The sequence below is a fragment of the Thalassophryne amazonica genome, chromosome 9 (assembly GCF_902500255.1).
Source record: "Thalassophryne amazonica chromosome 9, fThaAma1.1, whole genome shotgun sequence".
Classification (NCBI taxonomy): domain Eukaryota; kingdom Metazoa; phylum Chordata; class Actinopteri; order Batrachoidiformes; family Batrachoididae; genus Thalassophryne; species Thalassophryne amazonica.
In genome coordinates this window covers 15894174-15915212 of record NC_047111.1, presented here as the reverse complement: position 1 = coordinate 15915212, position 21039 = coordinate 15894174, and the positions used below count along the sequence as shown (strand labels likewise).

At 41.4% G+C, this 21039-nt stretch overlaps 1 protein-coding gene across 1 annotated transcript in view; it reads right to left on the bottom strand.

Moving 5' to 3' along the window:
• Window positions 1-14090: 14090 nt before the first annotated feature.
• kif4 (kinesin family member 4) overlaps window positions 14091-21039 on the bottom strand; it is a 65434-nt gene continuing 58485 nt past the window's right edge. Inside the window, exons 30-31 of the mRNA XM_034177660.1 lie at window positions 20681-20803; window positions 14091-14750 (exon numbers count right to left, since the gene is read on the bottom strand). Coding sequence (XP_034033551.1) covers window positions 14559-14750; window positions 20681-20803 — 315 coding nt within the window. The 3' untranslated portion in view covers window positions 14091-14558. The remainder of the gene's footprint in view (window positions 14751-20680; window positions 20804-21039) is intronic.

The window sequence follows — 21039 nt, the reverse complement described above, 5'->3', positions numbered from 1 at the left end:
CTCAAAATTGAAGTGTACCTATGACGAAAATTACAGACCTCTCTCATCTTTCTAAGTAGGAGAACTTGCACAATCAGGGGCTGACTAAATACTTTTTGGCCCCACTGTATGTGCGTGGTTGTTTAGCTGCATCCATTTTCTTCCGCTTTATCCGGAGTCGGGCCGCGGGGGCAGCAGCTCAAGCAAAGCCGCCCAGACTTCCTGATCCACACACACCTCCCCCAGCTCCTCCGGGGGACCCGACTCCGGATAAAGCGGAAGAAAATGGATGGATGGATGGATGTTTAGCTGCAACATTTCTGACTTTGTATGTGTTAAAGATTTTGTATATATGTTATCACTGTTAAACGTTTGTACATTTGTCTTCTTTCTCATGAGAACGGTGTTGTGCTGTTTTGCACTTCACCCTGAGAATGTATGTGTTATTCAACCTTGTTTAGCTTTGTCTTCTTTCTCATGAGAACGGTGTTGTGCTGTTTTGCACTTCACCCTGAGAACGTACGTGTTATTCAACCTTGTTTTAGCTTTGTCTTCTTTCTCATGAGAACGGAGATGTGCTGTTTTGCACCTGTCTTAATGCAATCCTGAGAATTCAATTTTGTTTTAGCACTCTGGGGTCAATCTGAGCTGGGAATGAAGGACTGGATGTACTTATTGTTATAACATAACTTTGTTTTCGCAGCCTCTAACGACTGGGAGCAAGAGAACGTTTTGACTATTGTGATGTGGTGTTTAGTGTGAAGGAGTGTGGAAGACAGGACACTTCAGGCAGATGCAGAACAGCTGATACCTGCAACAGACGAACGAGATGTGCTGACCTGAAGTGTTCTTCCTTACAGCTGCACTTGACGTATGCGTTTATGTTATGGGAAGAAACTTGTCTTGCGTCATTACCCCCACCCTTAGGACAAGTTTCTTGTTTATGTGATGAGGGCGTCTCTTAATAAAAAGAGCGGAAAAGCAGGCCAGACTTTAGTGTAGCCTTGGTGTACAGCCTGGCCGCACTCCGCGCGTAATATTTGATTTTCTGTCTCACTGGTGTTTCTTGACTCTGTTTGTCTTGTTAAAGGTTTTAAAAAATGTTTGGAGGAGAAAATACCCAACATTGACTGGGGGCTCGTCCGGGATTTGAACCCGGGACCTCTCGCATGACCCCTGAAGACGTTACGACATATGCAGCCTCTCTTATTCCTGAAGATTGGCAGAAAGACGTAGCCAGACATAGAGTGAAAAGAGATTGGAAAGGAGTGGGAAATCCAACATATATTGACGCAATAGGAGTCCCCAGGGGAGTGCCTGACGAGTATAAACTGGTTAATCAAATAGCAGCTGGATTCGAATCTTCCATCTGTTGGTGGTGCTCCATTAATAAAAACGTGGACAGAATAAACTACATCCACTACAATGTACAGAAATTAGGAAATTGGACTGAGGAAGGATTTAAGGCTGTCCATTCACAGTTAGAAGCCACGTCCCTTATGGCCTTCCAGAATCGCATTGCTCTGGATATGTTGTTGGCAGAGAAAGGAGGTGTTTGTGCCATGTTCGGAGAACAATGCTGCACATTCATTCCCAACAACACAGCTGCAGACGGCAGTCTCACTCAAGCCATTGACGGGCTGAGAACGTTGAACAGGAAGATGAAAGAGCACAGTGGAGTAAACACCGAAGGCTGGGATTGGTGGCTGGAAGGGATGGGAAAATGGAGGTCTTTGATTTCTTCACTATTAGTGTCTATAGCAGTATTTGCTGCAATTCTAACATTGTGTGGATGTTGTTGTATTCCATGTCTCCGAGGCCTTGTAAATAGAATGATAACCACAGCAATAAGTCCAGGACCAGGAGGGGGTCCAGCATCATATCCACTTCTGGGGACAGATGACGACAAGGAGGACGATGGCTCTCCTGACCTGTACCCAGACCAATGGAAGTATGATGACCCAGACACCGATGATGGTGACAATGATGACATCACCTCTGGGGTGTAAGCCTATAGAGAAAACATACCATGATGAACCTCTTAGTGAAAATCTCGAAAAGAAGTGCTAAGCTGAGTGATGCCTACTGTATGTTTAACAGGCGATAAACAGGAGGGGAATGTTAAAGATTTTGTATATATGTTATCACTGTTAAACGTTTGTACATTTGTCTTCTTTCTCATGAGAACGGTGTTGTGCTGTTTTGCACTTCACCCTGAGAATGTATGTGTTATTCAACCTTGTTTAGCTTTGTCTTCTTTCTCATGAGAACGGTGTTGTGCTGTTTTGCACTTCACCCTGAGAACGTACGTGTTATTCAACCTTGTTTTAGCTTTGTCTTCTTTCTCATGAGAACGGAGATGTGCTGTTTTGCACCTGTCTTAATGCAATCCTGAGAATTCAATTTTGTTTTAGCACTCTGGGGTCAATCTGAGCTGGGAATGAAGGACTGGATGTACTTATTGTTATAACATAACTTTGTTTTCGCAGCCTCTAACGACTGGGAGCAAGAGAACGTTTTGACTATTGTGATGTGGTGTTTAGTGTGAAGGAGTGTGGAAGACAGGACACTTCAGGCAGATGCAGAACAGCTGATACCTGCAACAGACGAACGAGATGTGCTGACCTGAAGTGTTCTTCCTTACAGCTGCACTTGACGTATGCGTTTATGTTATGGGAAGAAACTTGTCTTGCGTCATTACCCCCACCCTTAGGACAAGTTTCTTGTTTATGTGATGAGGGCGTCTCTTAATAAAAAGAGCGGAAAAGCAGGCCAGACTTTAGTGTAGCCTTGGTGTACAGCCTGGCCGCACTCCGCGCGTAATATTTGATTTTCTGTCTCACTGGTGTTTCTTGACTCTGTTTGTCTTGTTAAAGGTTTTAAAAAATGTTTGGAGGAGAAAATACCCAACATTGACTGGGGGCTACGTCCGGGATCTCAACAACACCGGAGGTGTCCGGCGGAGGTCGTCAAGTCCAGACGTAAATCCTTGGCCAAGGTCTGATCGATCGATTGATCGTGTCTGCAATTGTCGACCACCGTTGGCATCGTCTGGTTGACGAGATTTTCCCGAAGAAGACAGACAGGAAGTCGAGTCAGTGAGTAAAATTTCTTTGTAAACAGTACTGAGTGAGTGGTGATCAGATCACATAAACAGTTAAATTCCGCAAGCGATGATACAGAATCGTCTGTTAATGCAAAGCAGTTAAACTCTGTAAGGAGGGTGCGGACTCCTCTGTTTATATACGCGTACCGGTAGGGGATAAAAGTGATCACATAAAACAGTTAAACTCCGTAAGCGATGATACAGAATCGTCTGTTAATGAAACACAGTTAAACTCTGTAAGGAGGGCGGACTCCTCTACGGTTGCGAGGGACGCAAGTAGTTAAATTCCGGAAGGAGGATACGGACTCCTCTGTTTTAATACGTAAAGGAAATCCCGGGTAGAAATATGTGCACTGTAAAAAGGTAGTTAAATTTGGCAGGGACGGCGGAGTCCCCTAATGCAGGACATTAGTTAAATTTCACGGGAGGGCGAGCTCCCCTGACATAAGAATACGCGTACGATTATTAGGAGTGTTTCTATGTGTAAATAGTGTTTTGCGCAAGTGTAAATAACTGTGTGAAAGTGTAATACTTTGGACAACGTTAGTGACAACCGTGCGTGTGGAAGCAGAGGCAAGTGATTCCGCTTCCTACGGGGAGGTGAAAGGAATCAACCACACGACGGCAAATTAATTGTCACGTCCAAAGAAAGTGTGAAAACTTCAGATTTAGAACACCCTAGGTGTGCCCCCGTCTGAAGTCCAAATTATAACAAGGGATAATAAAAATGGGGGGTAAGACGTCTAAAAATAAGGAAAATTTATCAACTGACGACTGGAAAGTTATGGAGGCAAAAAATCCAAAAGCAACAAAGAAATTGGAGACCTGGATAAATAAACATGACTTTGACGGACGACTGAACCTGATCAGCATACAAAAGCTGAAGAAGGAGTTAGAACGGGAACATAAAGGTGATGAGAAAAAGATGCAGAAAGTAGGGGCAGATTTAGTGGCATTTTGGGAGGAGGAAGCAGAGAACAGACAGAAAGGAGCAGAGAAGCGACGATTAGAGAAAGCAAGGAAAAAGAAAGCTGTAGGTAAGGCAGAAGAAGATGTGATAATTCAGCACAGAGAGCCAGAACAGCCTCAACAATCACCGCCGGCTGGATCGTCGGTGGCAAAGAGACCTTTATCTCCTCTACCAGAGGATGACGATGTACCGCCACCACAGTATGATTTGGCAGTAAAACCTAAGGTAAAAGGAGAAAATACCCAACAGTATGTGTGACAATTCTTTGTTGTGCTTTCTTCTGTTTTTGTTAGCATGGCTGAAGCAGATGGTCACTCCACTGAGTCTGGTCTGCTTGAGGTTTCATCCAGAAGCAGTTTCTCCTGACCATGGTGGCCTCTGTGCTTGCTCCGGGGCTGTGTAAGGTTTGGCCTTGTGAAGTACCAGTATTTCTGAATTGTCATCAGAGAACTGAGGTTCCACAGGGTAAGATTCTGGGTCCATTGTTAGTTTTTTTCTATGTCGTGCATCTTGGTCAGATTACAGGAATAAACTGACCTTTTTTTTAAAACTCAATTACTCATATTAATTTAACTGCCTGCAAATTAAAAACAATCAAAAATAGCCTGCCAATTTTAAAAATATCAAATTGGAAAACAAAGATGATGTATAATTAGGATTTTTTTTTCCCCATTTGCAGCAATGTAGACGGTTAATTTAACTTTTCTTGGTCATTAGAAACCCCTAATTAATCAGCAGTCCAAAGTCAGCTGATGATGCTGTCAAACTGATGCCACTTTCACATAACGAGTTTCGTCACAAATAGTATGTAACCATTAAAATATCTGCACAGAAAAAAAATGTTGTGTGGGCCGCCAGAAGAGGAGGTACTGTTGGCCCACCACCAGAGGGCGCCCTGCCTGAAGTGCGGACTTCAGGCACGAGAGGGCGCTGCCGCCACGGACACAGCTGGGGGTGACAGCTGTCACTCATTATCTCATGCCAGCCGTCATCCATCTTCACTACATCATTCCACTCCATAAAAACCGGACGTCATCGCCACCTCATTGCTGAGATATCATCTACCTGTGAAGGTAATATTCTCAGCCTTAACACTAAACTGTGTCTTAGTCTGAATTCTTTTTGCAGCCGCTTTCCTGTGGTGTTCCTTATCTTTGGGATTGGCGTTTGGTGTGATCAGCGACTGCTTCGCTTCACACCCCAACCAGATAAGTGGTTAGACAGGAGTTGCACGAGTGTGTGTTAGAGGTGGAGGTGGAATCCCCACCATTGTTGTTACTGGGTGTAACAGTAACTAACAGTCTTACTGTTTTTGCTCCTCGCCAGCAGTACCAGATCCAACATTCGGAGACGGTGGCCACCTGGGGACTCGGGACTTGGCGGCTCCAGTATTCTCCAGGTTCGGTGGCGGAGGAAATCGTGTGGTTCCGGTTCTTCTCAGGACAGACGTCTTCTATCCTCGAGCCTGCCCACACGTCACGTTTGTGGATTGACTGTTTTCATAAATTCTGTGATCCTCTGTGTTTTGGTTGTGCTCTTTCACAACAGTAAAGTGTTCATATTCGACTCTTTCATTGTCCGATCATTTACTCCCCCTGTTGTGGGTCCGTGTCACTACACTTTCCCAACAAAAAAACTGCTTAGGCCTCAACTGTTTTTAAAGAGCAACTCAACCCTTTTATTTCTTGTTAATGATGTATTTTTTTTAAATGTTAATATGCTTTTCTAAGTTGTTTAGGTTCTTGTTATCATATACACACACTATTATCATATACATAAGCATAGCAAATGGCAAATATCAGTTCTCCACAGTTTCTCCTTGATCAAAGTTACAGACATGCATGCACTGAAAGCTTTGTCGTTTCTGCATTCTGCCACAAGCAGGTGCTTCTAATTTTAGACATGAAGACACAGAGACAGTGGCAGAAGGCATCAAAGACAATACATATTTGACTCAGTATTGGCAACATGACACTTAACTAAACTGACTAAACCAACTGAACTACAAAAACACAATAAATCAATAACACCAACAACACTGTTAAACTAACACACAATAACATCTAAAACCCCAAACCCCGTGGTGCATTGCAGCACAATGTCCATAGTTTACTGGCTAGCGAAAATTGCTTTTAGTTGTACATATACTCGGAATAATTTACTGTTAAATTTCACTATCTTTTATTTGGCTAAAAATTACTTGCACCACAGAAAGCACCTTTTTGGAGTTGCACTCAAATCTTGCTGTAATTCAAATTACAATGACAATAAAGGTGATTCTAATTTCCAAAAATATTTGTCCAATCAACCTTCCATTTTCGCAGCATTCATACTTATCATACCAAACAGCAAATGTCAGCTCTCCCCAGTTTCAGCATAATTGAAACCAGTGATGTGCGGTGAGGTTGATGGTTGGTGAGGCACTGATTTCATCACAATCAGATTTACAAACACATGAAGGCCACAGAGCAGCTTATTCACTGTTTGATTGGCAGCAGTTAACAGGTTATGTTTAAAATATCATATCAGCATTCTTTACACGTACAGACTAGCACACAAAGAAGCACATTTAATTAAAAAACATTATTATGGTCTTACCTTTAGTTATAAATGAAGTCCATGTGCCGCTCCTTCACAACAAAAGCATTGATGACTTGTTTGTAGAAGTCTACCTTCAGTTTTAAAGGTCTCTCTGTCTTAGTGGATATCACTGCCACGGGAGAAAGTCGTCCTTCATCAGTCCTGTTCCAACTGTATGTTTGGAGCCTTATCAATTTCAATTTCAATTTATTTTCATTTATATAGGGCCAAATCACAACAGAGTTGCCTCAAGGTGCTTCACACAAGTAAGGTCTAACCTTACCAACCCCCAGAGCAGCAGTGGTAAGGAAAAACTCCCTCTGAGGAAGAAACCTCAAGCAGACCAGACTCAAACGGCGACCCTCTGCTTGGGTCATGATACAGACATAAATTACAGAACAATTCACAAAAGGAATACACAGGAAATGCTGTTGGTGCACAGGACAGGAAGGTAAATGGACTGCATTTATATAGTGCTTTTCCATCTGCATCAGATGCTCATAGTGTTTACAATTATGCCTCACATTCACCCCGATGTCAGGGTGCTGCCACACAAGGCGCTCACTACACACCAGGAGCAATAGGGGATTAAAGGCCAGTATAACATATATATATATATATATACATATATACAATATAATTTGTCTGCATTAAACAACAAGAAAAACAGGAAATACTGAGGTGATCGCCAGCCACTAGCCCTGAGCTTCACTAGAAGACCCAGAGTTTAGGTAAAGTTGAGGCCGCGACACACTCCGTTTAATAATAAAATGAATGAAAAGAGTAAAAAGCATAGAACTATACTATGCCAGTATGCTAGCCATATGAAAGGGAAAATAAGTGCATCTTATGTCTGGACTTGAAAGTCTCCACAGAATCTGACTGTTTTATTGATGCAGGGAGATCATTCCACAGAACAGGGGCACGATAAGAGAAAGATCTATGACCTGCAGACTTTTTATTCACCCTAGGGACACAAAGTAGTCTTGCACCCTGAGAACGCAAAGCCGGGCCGGTACATAAGGTTTAATTAGGTCAGCTAGGTAGGGAGGTGCCAGTCCATGAACGATTTTATAGACTAGTAGCAGAACCTTAAAATCTGATCTCACTGATACAGGAAGCCAGTGAAGAGACACCAAAATGGGTGTAATGTGGTCAAACTTTCTGCTTCGTGTCAAAAGTCTGGTTGCAGCATTTTGAACCAATTGGAGACCCCTAATGCTAGACTGCGGTAAACCAGAAAATAGAACATTGCAGTAGTCCAATCTAGAAGAGATAAACGCATGGATCATGGTCTCAGCATCAGCCATAGACAGGATGGTTAGAATCTTTGCTATACAGTAGTGTTCAGAAGAATAGTAGTGCTATGTGACTAAAAAGATTAATCCAGGTTTTGAGTATATTTCTTATTGTTACATGGGAAACAAGGTACCAGTAAATTCAGAAGATTCTCACAAATCCAACAAGACCAAGCATTCATGATATGCACACTCTTAAGGCTATGAAATTGGGCTATTAGTAAAGAAAAGAAAAAAAAATGTAGAAAAGGGGGTGTTCACAATAATAGTAGCGTGGCATTCAGTCAGTGAGTTCGTCAGTTTTGTGGAACAAACAGGTGTGAATCAGGTGTCCCCTATTTAAGGATGAAGCCAGCACCTGTTGAACATGCTTTTCTCTTTGAAAGCCTGAGGAAAATGGGACGTTCAAGACATTGTTCAGAAGAACAGCGTAGTTTGAATAAAAAGTTGATTGGAGAGGGGAAAACCTATACCCAGGTGCAAAACATTATAGGCTGTTCATCTACAATGATCTCCAATGCTTTAAAATGGACAAAAAAAAAAAAAAAAAAAAACAGAGATGCATGGAAGAAAATGGAAAACAACCATCAAAATGGATAGAAGAATAACCAGAATGGCAAAGGCTCACCCATTGATCAGCTCCAGGATGATCAAAGACAGTCTGGAGTTACCTGTAAGTGCTGTGACAGTTAGAAGACGCCTGTGTGAAGCTAATTTATTTGCAAGAATCCCCCGCAAAGTCCCTCTGTTAAATAAAAGACGTGCAGAAGAGGTTACAATTTGCCAAAGAACACATCAACTGGCCTAAAGAGAAATGGAGTAATATGTTGTGGACTGATGGGAGTAAAATTGTTCTTTTTGGGTCCAAGGGCCGCAGACAGTTTGTGAGACGACCCCCAAACTCTGAATTCAAGCCACAGTTCACAGTGAAGACAGTGAAGCATGGTGGTGCAAGCATCATGATATGGGCATGTTTCTCCTACTATGGTGTTGGGCCTATATATCGCATACCAGGTATCATGGATCAGTTTGGATATGTCAAAATACTTGAAGAGGTCATGTTGCCGTATGCTGAAGAGGACATGCCCTTGAAATGGGTGTTTCAACAAGACAATGACCCCAAGCACACTAGTAAACAAGCAAAATCTTGGTTCCAAACCAACAAAATTAATGCCTCGCAGATGTGAAGAAATCATGAAAAACTGTGGTTATACAACTAAATACTAGTTTAGTGATTCACAGGATTGCTAAAAACGCACTTTGAACATAATAGTTTTGAGTTTGTAGCATCAACAGCAGATGCTACTATTATTGTAATAGCCCAATTTTATAGCCTTAAGAGTGTGCATATCATGAATGCTTGGTCTTGTTGGATTTGTGAGAATCTACTCAATCTACTGGTACCTTGTTTCCCATGTAACAATAAGAAATATACTCAAAACCTGGAACAATCTTTTTAGTCATATAGCACTACTATTATTCTGAACACTACTGTATGTCACAGGTGGAAAAAAGCAGTCCTCGTAATATCTCTAATGTGGAGGTCAAAGGACAATGTAGGACCAAAAATTACCCCAAGGTTCCTCACTTTGTCAGTGTGATGTATGACACACGCGCCCAGGCTAAGCATTAACTGGTCAGATTGATGCTGATGTCTCACTGGACCAAGAACCATCATTTCAGTCTTATCAGAGTTTAAAAGTAGGACGTTTCTAGACATTCAACTTCTCACTGATGCAAGGCAATCTTCTAAGGATTTTATGTGAATGAGATTACCAGCAGTTATCGGCAAGTATAACTGAGTATCATCAGCATACCAGTGAAAGGTAATCCCAAAACGCCGCAATATGTGCCCAAGGGGTGCTATATAAAGGGAGAAAAGCAGGGGGCCTAAGACGGACCCCTGCGGAACCCCAAATTTCATGTCACTAAAGTTAGAGGTAGTGTTACTGTACAAAACAGTGAGAACGACTGGTCAAGTATGACGTCAACCATGCAAGGGCACTCCCAGTAATCCCAAAATGATTTTCCAGCCTATCAAGTAGAATATGATAATCCACGGTATCAAATGCAGCACTGAGATTTAACAGCACAAGAACCATAGTGGTGTCTGAATACATTGCAAACAGAAGATCATTCACCACTTTAGTGAGAACCTTTTCTGGCTTTGAATCTCAGTGGTCGACCGCTCCTCTGTGATGACACATCTTTGTAAATTCTTCAGGTCAGAATATCCCATCTGAGTCCAGACATTGTCACAATTGGAAAAAAGAAGGCAGGAAAAGCAGAAAAAGGCAGTTTCTTGCTGAACGTCCACACAGCCAGACTTTAGTGTGTCCTGCACCATTTGAAAAGAGAGCGGCTCTTCTGTTGTCTGAAACAAACCTTTTACAGTAATGTTCAGAATAATAGTAGTGCTATGTGACTAAAAAGATTAATTGTGACTAAAAAGATTAATCCAGGTTTTGAGTATATTTCTTATTCTTACATGGGAAACAAGGTACCAGTAGATTCAGTAGATTCTCGCAAATCCAACAAGACCAAGCATTTATGATATGCACACTCTTAAGGCTATGAAATTGGGCTATTAGTAAAAAAAAAAACAAAAGTAGAAAATGGGGTGTTCACAATAATAGTAGTGCTACTTTCAGTCAGTGAGTTCGTCAATTTTGTGGAACAAACAGGTGTGAATCAGGTGTCCTCTATTTAAGGATGAAGCCAGCACCTGTTGAACATGCTTTTCTCTTTGAAAGCCTGAGGAAAATGGGACGTTCAAGACATTGTTCAGAAGAACAGTGTAGTTTGATTAAAAAGTTGATTGGAGAGGGGAAAACTTATACGCAGGTGCAAAAAATTATAGGCTGTTCATCTACAATGATCTCCAATGGTTTAAAATAGACAAAAAACCAGAGACGTGTGGAAGAAAATGGAAAACAACTATCAGAATGGATAGAAGAATAACCAGAATGGCAAAGGCTCACCCAATGATCAGCTCCAGGATGATCAAAGACAGTCTGGAGTTACCTGTAATTGCTGTGACAGTTAGAAGACGCCTGTGTGAAGCTAATTTATTTGCAAGAATCCCCTGCAAAGTCCTTCTGTTAAATAAAAGACATGTGCAGAAGAGGTTACAATTTACCAAAGAACACATAAACTGGCCTAAAGAGAAATGGAGGAATATGTTGTTTACTGATGAGAGTAAAATTGTTCTTTTTGGGTCCAACGGCCGGAGACAGTTTGTGAGACGACCCCCAAACTCTGAATTCAAGCCACAGTTCACAGTGACGACAGAGAAGCATGGTGGTGCAAGCATCATGACATGGGCATGTTTCTCTTACTATGGTGTTGGGCCTATATATCGCATACCAGGTATCATGGATCAGTTTGGATATGTCAAAATACTTGAAGAAGTCATGTTGCCTTATGCTGAAGAGGACATGCCCTTGAAATGGGTGTTTCAACAAGACAATGACCCCAAGCACACTAGTAAACAAGCAAAATCTTGGTTTCAAACCAACAAAATTAATGCCTCGCAGGTGTGAAGAAATCATGAAAAACTGTGGTTATACAACTAAATACTAGTTTAGTGATTCACAGGATTGCTAAAAAAGCAGTTTGAACATAATAGTTTTGAGTTTGTAGCGTCAACAGCAGATGCTACTATTATTGTGAACACCCTTTTCTTTTTTTTTTTTACTAATAGCCCAATTTCATAGCCTTAAGAGTGTGCATATCATGAATGCTTGGTCTTGTTGGATTTGTGAGAATCTACTGGTACCTTGTTTCCCATGTAACAATAAGAACTATACTCAAAACCTGGATTAATCTTTTTAGTCACATAGCACTACTATTATTCTGAACACTACTGTAGCTCCGGTGTTGGTTGTCCTTTAATTATTACCTCCTGCTTTGATTGAAAGTCCAGTTCACAAAATTGTTTCAGTTTGGATATGTTATCCTCCATTCTGAAAGTCCAGGTGAGAGGAAAAAGATAAATGATCGTCTGCTCTCGTAGTTTGCTGTCACTTATTCTGCAGCTGAGGAGTTGCTCCAAGAAGAATCCCTGGGATCAGTAGTGCCCCCTAACATGAGGCAGGAGAACTGCGTGCCTCACTTGGGCGTTTTTGCAGCCGTTCAGCACAGGAAACACATTACAGATACAGCTGTTGACAAAAACACTGTACATTATGTACATCAGCTAAACTATGGAATTTAAGTTCATACAACCAAAGTGTTTGACCATTTTAATGCTGACATACAGAGACAGTCTGACTGCACAGCGTGCCAGCACTTTGCCCAGTGATTACACAAGCCAAGGTGAGGCACGGTGGGCTGCTGCCTCATCACACGTCTCTGCTCAGTATTTGAGCAGCAAATGTGAAAATTCAGCGATTTTGAAAAAAAAAAAAATCTAAAACTGGTGAAGTTAAAAGGAAAATAACATTATAGTACAAATCAGTGGATAAATATAACCATTTATTTTTTTCATTTTACATTTTTTCTTTCCATGACAGGTGAGGCACAGACTGACTGCCTCCTCTGACCACATGTCACTGATCAAAGCCCCTTAGTTGTCATTCTCGTTTGCACCTTGGACTATATTCATATATGTGGTATCGTAAAGGGGAGTGCTTCAGGGTTAAGGATTTACCGCTAGTAGAATTTTCTATCCTGCCTTATGCCACAAAGTTACCCCATTTTGGTGCAATTGAGAATTTCTATCTCTGACCAAGTCTTCCTCCTTTTCACTTTTGTTCATCATGAAGATCATATAAACCAGTGATATTTTAAACATGGTTAGTCCATAACCTGCCCACTATGACTGATACGACAGATTACCCCTTTCACCATTTGCAGTGTCACATGGGGTCAAAGGTCATGGTTACCGAGGTTACAATAGTCAATTACCATATTTGGCTGTCTGAGATGAGACCAAACATCAAAATAAAAGTTTATGCCAACTGTCTCTGAATAATTCAAATCTCACAAATGTTTGGTGGAAGTTTAAGTATACCCTAGACGTACCACTACAGGGGACATGTTGCATGAGTTTCACATTACCATGGTAACAGGTCAGGTTGTTAGCCATGTAAGTTTCATCTCTCTGCTCATCTCATTCTGAGCAGTGCTATTTTACACCTGACCAATGTTGTAAGTATGCCCTTTTCTGCCACTAGGGGGCAACATGCAGTAACACTGTAGTGCACATCGACAAACTGGCCAAATTTCACCACTCACTGACCATTTTACTCTGACCTCTACCACTTTGCCGATTTTCGGGTGTGGAAATAGCAAGTGATGCTGAAACTGAGCACTGGGGGCGCCCCTTGGGGTGAGATGGATCACCCAAACCCTTATTTCCTCTCTGCATTATTTCCTGTTGTCTCATCATAGCTTTATTCAGAGCAGTAGAGCTCTGTCTATTCTGCATATTGTGAAAAACGTCAGAAACGTGGCCCTCTCATGGTTAACTACCTGACCCATTACCATGGAAACATGAAACTCTGTCATGCAACATGTCCCTGTCGTGGCACACCTGCCGTGTACTTATACTTCTACCAAACATTTGTGAGATTGGAATTATTCAGACAGATGCCATAAACGTTAGTTTGATGTTTGGTCTCATCTCAGACAGCCAAATATGGTACTCGTCAATTGTAACCTCAGTAACCATGACCTTTAACCCGTGACCTTGCACATGGTGAAGTAATCTGTCAGAGGGCAGGTTATGGACTAACCATGTTTAAAATATCACTGGTTTATATGATCTTCATGATGAACAGAAGTGTAAAGGAAGATTTGGTCAGAGGTAGAAATTCTCAATTTCCCCAAAATGGGGTAACTTTGTGGCGTAACGCAGGATAGAAAATTCTACTAGTGGTAAATCCTTAACCCTGAAGCACTCCCCTTTACAATGATACCACATATATGAATATAGTACAAGGTGCAAATGACAACAGTTCCTGGTGGACTTGGCTGCCTGTTTATCTACCCCCCCCCCCCCCCCCCCCACCACATGCACCACTTAGCTATTATAGATACAAATAATAGGCAATACGTTATTTAGATCAGCTAAAAACAGTTAAATGAGAGGATATTCCTGGGCTGAGAAAGCTTAGGAACGTACCTGGTACAAAGCAGTTGATTGACGAGATAGACTGAGTCCATCAAATTTATTAATAACATACAAACAATAAATGTTCATTTCATAAGTCACCAAACTGAAAGTGCATGTTAAAGGCTGGTTAAATCTGATACAAAAACAAAGTTTATTGTGCCGGTGTAATATAGCACAGACCTGAGTGGACCTTTATATAAATGTCTCTGCTTTATAGAAAGTAGGAGCAGGTGTATTAGGTGTTGCTGAAGTGCAGGCCGAGCTGCTCACTTTCATTATGAGAGAAAAAAAAAAAAGCGCTTAATGTTTGTTATTTGTTAGAAATCAAAATAAAAATCAGATGTGAAGCCTATTTATTAATTTATTTGTTTATTGAACAGACAGTGTAAAATAGGATGGAAAAACTGAAATGACAGTATTCACAGATTGCTTGATCACCTGGTTCCAATTCACATAAAACAAAAAACAAATCAGACAGGCAGGAGCTAGAAGGTCGATGGACATTTGTTACGTTTCCTCATCGATTGGTGTGCAGCCGGAGAAAAAACTGTTGTGGCAACTGCTCAAGAATCGTTTTTTCTTTTTGAGGAAGCTGGCGGTTTTGTCCTCATCTTCCTCTGCCTCCAGGGTGAAGACGGGTTTCTTGACCAAATTCAGGTGTGCAGTGGGACCTCCCATGTCTCCAATTTCCTTCAGCACCTAAAACAGTACATGTCAGCGTTAGAAGGGAAAAAGTAGTAAGTCCTCCAGAGGAACCCTCAGGACCATCGGGTGCTGGTGCTTATTTGCAGATTCCAACATACAAACTACTGTAGTTTCACTTCAAATCCTCCAAATACAGATCATCCAGAAAGTATTCATAGCACTTCACTTTTTCCACATTTTATGTTAAAGCCTTCTCCCAAAATAGAGGAAATGAATTTTCTTCTCAAAACTCACAACACCCCATAATGACAATGTGCAAAGTTTTATTTTATCTGAGATTTTTGCAAATTATATATATACACTCAACAAAAATATAAACGCAACACTTTTGGTTTTGCGCCCATTTTGTATGAGATGAACTCAAAGATCTAAAACTTTTTCCACATACACAATATCACCATTTCTCTCAAATATTGTTCACAAACCAGTCTAAATCTGTGATAGTGAGCACTTCTCCTTTGCTGAGATCCCACCTCACAGGTGTGCCATACCAAGATGCTGATTAGACACCATGATTATTGCACAGGTGTGCCTTAGACTGCCCACAATAAAAGGCCACTCTGAAAGGTGCAGTTTTATCACACAGCACAATGCCACAGATGTCGCAAGATTTGAGGGAGCGTGCAATTGGCATGCTGACATCAGGAATGTCAACCAGAGCTGTTGCTCGTGTATTGAATGTTCATTTCTCTACCATAAGCCGTCTCCAAAGTCGTTTCAGAGAATTTGGCAGTACATCCAACCAGCCTCACAACCGCAGACCACGTGTAACCACACCAGCCCAGGACCTCCACATCCAGCATGTTCACCTCCAAGATCGTCTGAGACCAGCCACTCGGACAGCTGCTGGAACAATCGGTTTGCACAACCAAAGAATTTTTGCACAAACTGTCAGAAACCGTCTCAGGGAAGCTCATCTGCATGCTCGTCGTCCTCATTAGGGTCTCGACTTGACTCCAGTTCGTCGTCGTAACCGACTTGAGTGGGCAAATGCTCACATTCGCTGGCGTTTGGCACGTTGGAGAGGTGTTCTCTTCACGGATGATGCGAAGATGTGTTGCACTGCATGAGGCAAATGGTGGTCACACCAGATACTGACTGGTATCCCCCCCCCAATAAAACAAAACTGCACCTTTCAGAGTGGCCTTTTATTGTGGGCAGTCTAAGGCACACCTGTGCACTAATCATGGTGTCTAATCAGCATCTTGATATGGCACACCTGTGAGGTGGGATGGATTATCTCAGCAAAGGAGAAGTGCTCACTATCACAGATTTAGACTGGTTTGTGAACAATATTTGAGGGAAATGGTGATATTGTGTATGTGGAAAAAGTTTTAGATCTTTGAGTTCATCTCATACAAAATGGGAGCAAAACCAAAAGTGTTGTGTTTATATTTTTGTTGAGTATATATATATATATATATATATATATATATATATATATATATATATATATATATATATATATATATATATATATACACACACACACACACACGAGGTCTGTCCGTAAAGTATAGGTCCTTTTTATTTTTTCAAAAACTATATGGATTTCATTCATACGTTTTTACGTCAGACATGCTTGAACCCTCGTGCGCATGCGTGAGTTTTTCCCACGCCTGTCGGTGACGTCATTCGCCTGTGAGCACTCCTTGTGGGAGGAGTCGTCCAGCCCCTCGTCGGAATTCCTTTGTCTGAGAAGTTGCTGAGACTGGCGCTTTGTTTGATCAAAATTTTTTCTAAACCTGTGAGACACATCGAAGTGGACATGGTTCGAAAAATTAAGCTGGTTTTCAGTGAAAATTTTAACAGCTGATGAGAGATTTTGAGGTGATTGTCGCTTTAAGGACTTCCCACGGTGCGAGACGTCGTGCAGCGCTCTCAGGCAGCGTCATCAGCCTGTTTCAAGCTTGAAACCTCCACATTTCAGGCTCTGTTGATCCAGGACGTCGTGAGAGAACAGAGAAGTTTCAGAAGAAGTCGGTTTTAGCATTTTATCCGGATATTCCACTGTTAAAAGAGATTTTTTTAATGAAAGACGTGCGGGCGGATTGCAGCGTCGGCTCGCAGCCGCCGCGACGCTCCGTCACAGGAAAAACACCTCTGCTGGAAGCCTTAAGGACAAGTTGGAACATGTCCAGCTGTTAAACAATTTCTCATATACTCACTCCACTGAAAGCCATCAAAAGCCAACTGGATTTTAACAAATGGTTATCAACACGGAGGTGTTTTTCCTGTGCCGCTGCGCCGCGTCGGCTGCGTCCCGACGCGCGGACCCGTCCGCACGTCTTTCATTAAAAAAAATCTCCTTTAACAGTGGAATATCCGGATAAAATGCTGAAACCGACTTCTTCTGAAACGTCTCTGTTCTCTCACAACGTCCTGGATCAATAGAGCCTGAAATGTGGAGGTTTTAAGCTTGAAACAGGCTGATGACGCTGCCTGAGAGCGCTGCGCGACGTCTCGCACCGTGAAAAGTCCTTAAAGCGACAGAATCACCTCAAAATCTCTCATCAGCTGTTAAAATTTTCACTGAAAACCAGCTTAATTTTTCGAACCATGTCCACTTCGATGTGTCTCACAGGTTTAGAAAAAATTTTGATCAAACAAAGGGCCAGTCTCTCAGCAACTTCTCAGACAAAGGAATTCCGACGAGGGGCTGGACGACTCCTCCCACAAGGAGTGCTCACAGGCGAATGACGTCACCGACAGGCATGGAAAAACTCATGCATGCGCACGAGGGTTCAAGCATGTCTGACGTAAAAACATATGAATGAAATCCATATAGTTTTTGAAAAAAATAAAAAGGACCTATACTTTACGGACAGCCCTCGTATATTATATATATATATAAAACCTTAAGAAATCACATGTACATAAGTATTTACAGCTTTTGCCATGAAGCTCAAAACTGAGCTCAGGTGCCTCCTGTTTCCACTGATCATCCTTGAGATATTTCCATAACTTAACTGGAGTCCACCTGGGGTAAATTCAGTTGATTGGAAAATGATGTGGAAAAGTGCACACACAAGGCTACAGAAATATTTCTGCTGCTTTGAAGGTCCCAATGAGCAAAGTGGCCTCCATCATCTGGTTCAGATCCACAAGGACTCTTCTTAGAGCTGGCAACCCGTCTAAACTGAGTGATTGGGGGAGAAGGGCCTTAGTCAGGGAGGTGACCAAGAACCTGATGGTCACTGTCAGAGCTCCAGTATTCCTCTGTGAAGAGAAGAGAACCTTCCAGAAGGACAACCATCTCTGCAGCAATCCACCAATCAGGCCTGTATGATAGAGTGGCCAGACTGAAGACACTCCTTAGTAAGCCCACCTGGAGCTTGACAAAGGGCACCTGAAGGACTCTCAGACCAGGAGAAACAAAATTCTCTGGTCTGATGAGACGAAGATTGAACTCTTTGGTGTCATGTTTGGAGGAAACCAGGCACCATCCCTACAGCAGGGTTAGAGTTTTTTTTTTTTTTTTTTGAGCCTACTGGTCAGGACCAGTAGCACCAATTTTGCTACTGGCCCTCCTGGTACAAGTTAGTGGCCTCAGGTATTTGGAAGCTCAGAGCACCCGACGGCGAGCCTCAGTATAGCATCAATCATCCCATCATGCAATTGTATTCAATCAATATTGTATTTGTAAATCTATAGCATGATAGAACACTTTGATTTTATGTTGAATGTAGGTTCTTACATGATCCTCTGCTTTCATGTGAATGTACTGTGCACCTTATACTTCGTTCTGTAATTCTGGCCCTGTACTCGTCTTATACAGCCCAAACAGCTATGTAAGCTCTATAATATCTCAGATTTTTTTGGCCAACAATTATATCTGTTGCTTCTCAGATGAGTATGATCACAATTTTATGATTGCTGAAGAAAATCATGTTAAAATTTCACATCACATTCAGCTTTTGTAGCAAAATACAAGTTAATCTAAGTTAATTTTTTATGTGTGCCATATATGGGTATGCAGTGTTGCTATGGTAAATGTGCTGAGTGTCTGGACCAGCTCTATGCTGTTCATGTTAAAGACACTCTAAGATAAAAGTAGCGTGTCAACACCATACTTTTACATGATTCTCCTTTGTTGACTCAGCTTCATTTATGTGCACGTGCAGAATGTCCATGATTTCCAAAAACAATTTGAAATGTGGACTCATCAGACCACAGCACACTTTTTCACTTTGCATCTGTCCATTTCAAATGAGTTCGGGCCCAGAGAAGGCAGCGGTGTTTCTGGATGTTGTTGATGTTTGGCTTTCACTTTGTATGGTAGAGATTTAACTTGCACTTGTAGATGTAACGACAAACTGTGTTAACTGACAGTGGTTTTCTTAAGTGTTCCTGAGCCCACGCGGTAAGATCCTTTACACAATGTCGGTTTTTAATGGAGTGCTGCTTGAGGGATCGAAAGTCATGGGCATTCAATGTTGGTTTTTGGCTTTGCCACGTACATGTAGAAAGTTCTCCAGATTCTCTGAATTTTCTGATTGTATTATGGACTGTAGATGATGGAATCCCTAAATTCCTTGCAATTGAATGTTGGACTATTTTTTCATGCAGTTCACAAAATGGTGATCCTCGCCTCATCTTTGTTTGTCAACAGCTGAGACTTTTGGGGATGCTCCTTTTATACCCAATCATGACACTCACAATTAGTGTCCTCAGTTCCCAAACCCTTATTGAGTGTTGTTAGACGGAAAGGTGATGTAACACAGTGGTAAACATACCACTGTCCCAGCTTTTTTGAAACGTGCTGCAGGCAACCATTTCAAAATGAGCAAATATTTGCACAAAAACAAAGTTTATCAGTTTGAACATTGAATATCTTGACTTTGTGGTGTATTCAATTGAATATAGGTTGAAGAGGATTTGAAAATCATTGTATTGTTTTTATTTCCATTTTACACAATGTCCCAACTTCATTGGAATTTGGGTTGTATTCAAGAAGACTTGAGGCTGTAATTGCTGCCAAACGTGCATCAACAAAATATTGAGCAAAGGCTGTGAATACTTACGTACATGCAAGTTTATTAAAAATCATAACTAAACTTTCAAAAAACTTTTCATATTGTCATTATGGGGTTCTGTGAGTAGAATTTTGAGGGAAAAATGAATTTACTCCATTTTGGAATAAGACTAACATAAAAATGTGGAAAAAGTGAAGTGCTCTAAACACTTCCCAGATGTACTGTATTTTCCCACAAAATTCACTTTATTTTGAAATATCGTGATTATAAAGTACATTTATTGCTGCAGTGTAACAAAGTAAATGTAGTGACAGTAAAGTTTCACATGGAGAATACCTGTCTGCTGTGTGAGTTCTTTCTGACTTTTACTGACTAAACACACACACACACACACACGTCTCCCAACTGGACTCATTTTGGAAAATGACCACAGTGAAGACGATACTTCGTTTGTCCTCTAAGTCACAGTTATACTCTGTGTCACCAAAATGTGAAATGCTACAAATAAAGCACAATTTGACTCAAATCGAAGTAATTAACTTCAGCAATTAATATCTAAAAGCTTCATTAAAAAAAAAAAAAAAAAATCACCAACATGAAAAATTGAAAACCGTCTCCACACCTTAATGTCTCATCTGCATTTCATAAAATGTCCAATGCAAAATTAGCGGGACTCAGGCCAAATGCTTGACATTAACATAACACCACAACGCCCTCTAGCATGGCCCCAGTCTCCCATAAAGTGTTCCAGATGATCACACATACAAGAGGACAAGATGAATTGGCAGCTACATGGCACTCTGTCCCCCTGAAGGTCTAATTATGCCATGTTGGACTGTTTACCTCCAGTGACCAATGGGCTAAACCCACTTTTTTTTTAACCTTGGTTGCCCCCACGGGCCACCTGAAGTGCAGCGGATATTCGGCACACAGGAGTCGACTGCTTACTTTCTTGGTGGGTGTACAAGATGGTGGATTAAAGAATGTGCTGTTCTCAGGAATCATGGAAGTGGAATCCGGGTCTTGATGGAACACAGAGTGTCTGGCAGCACCTCCTGTCTGCATTCCATCCTGAAATGAGAGAAACTTCACTTTATTCTCAGAAATAAATCGACAGTCTCAAAGTAATCCAAAGCAGAAAAAAAATAAATAAATAAATAAATAAAAAATACCTCAGAGGGCAAAAACAACCACCTGTGGTCAAAAATCTAATTACCACCATCTCACGTTTGTTTCTTTATGATTTAAATATTTTAGGACTCCCTTTCACAATGTGCACACGTAGACATCTCATGGACTACATGTGC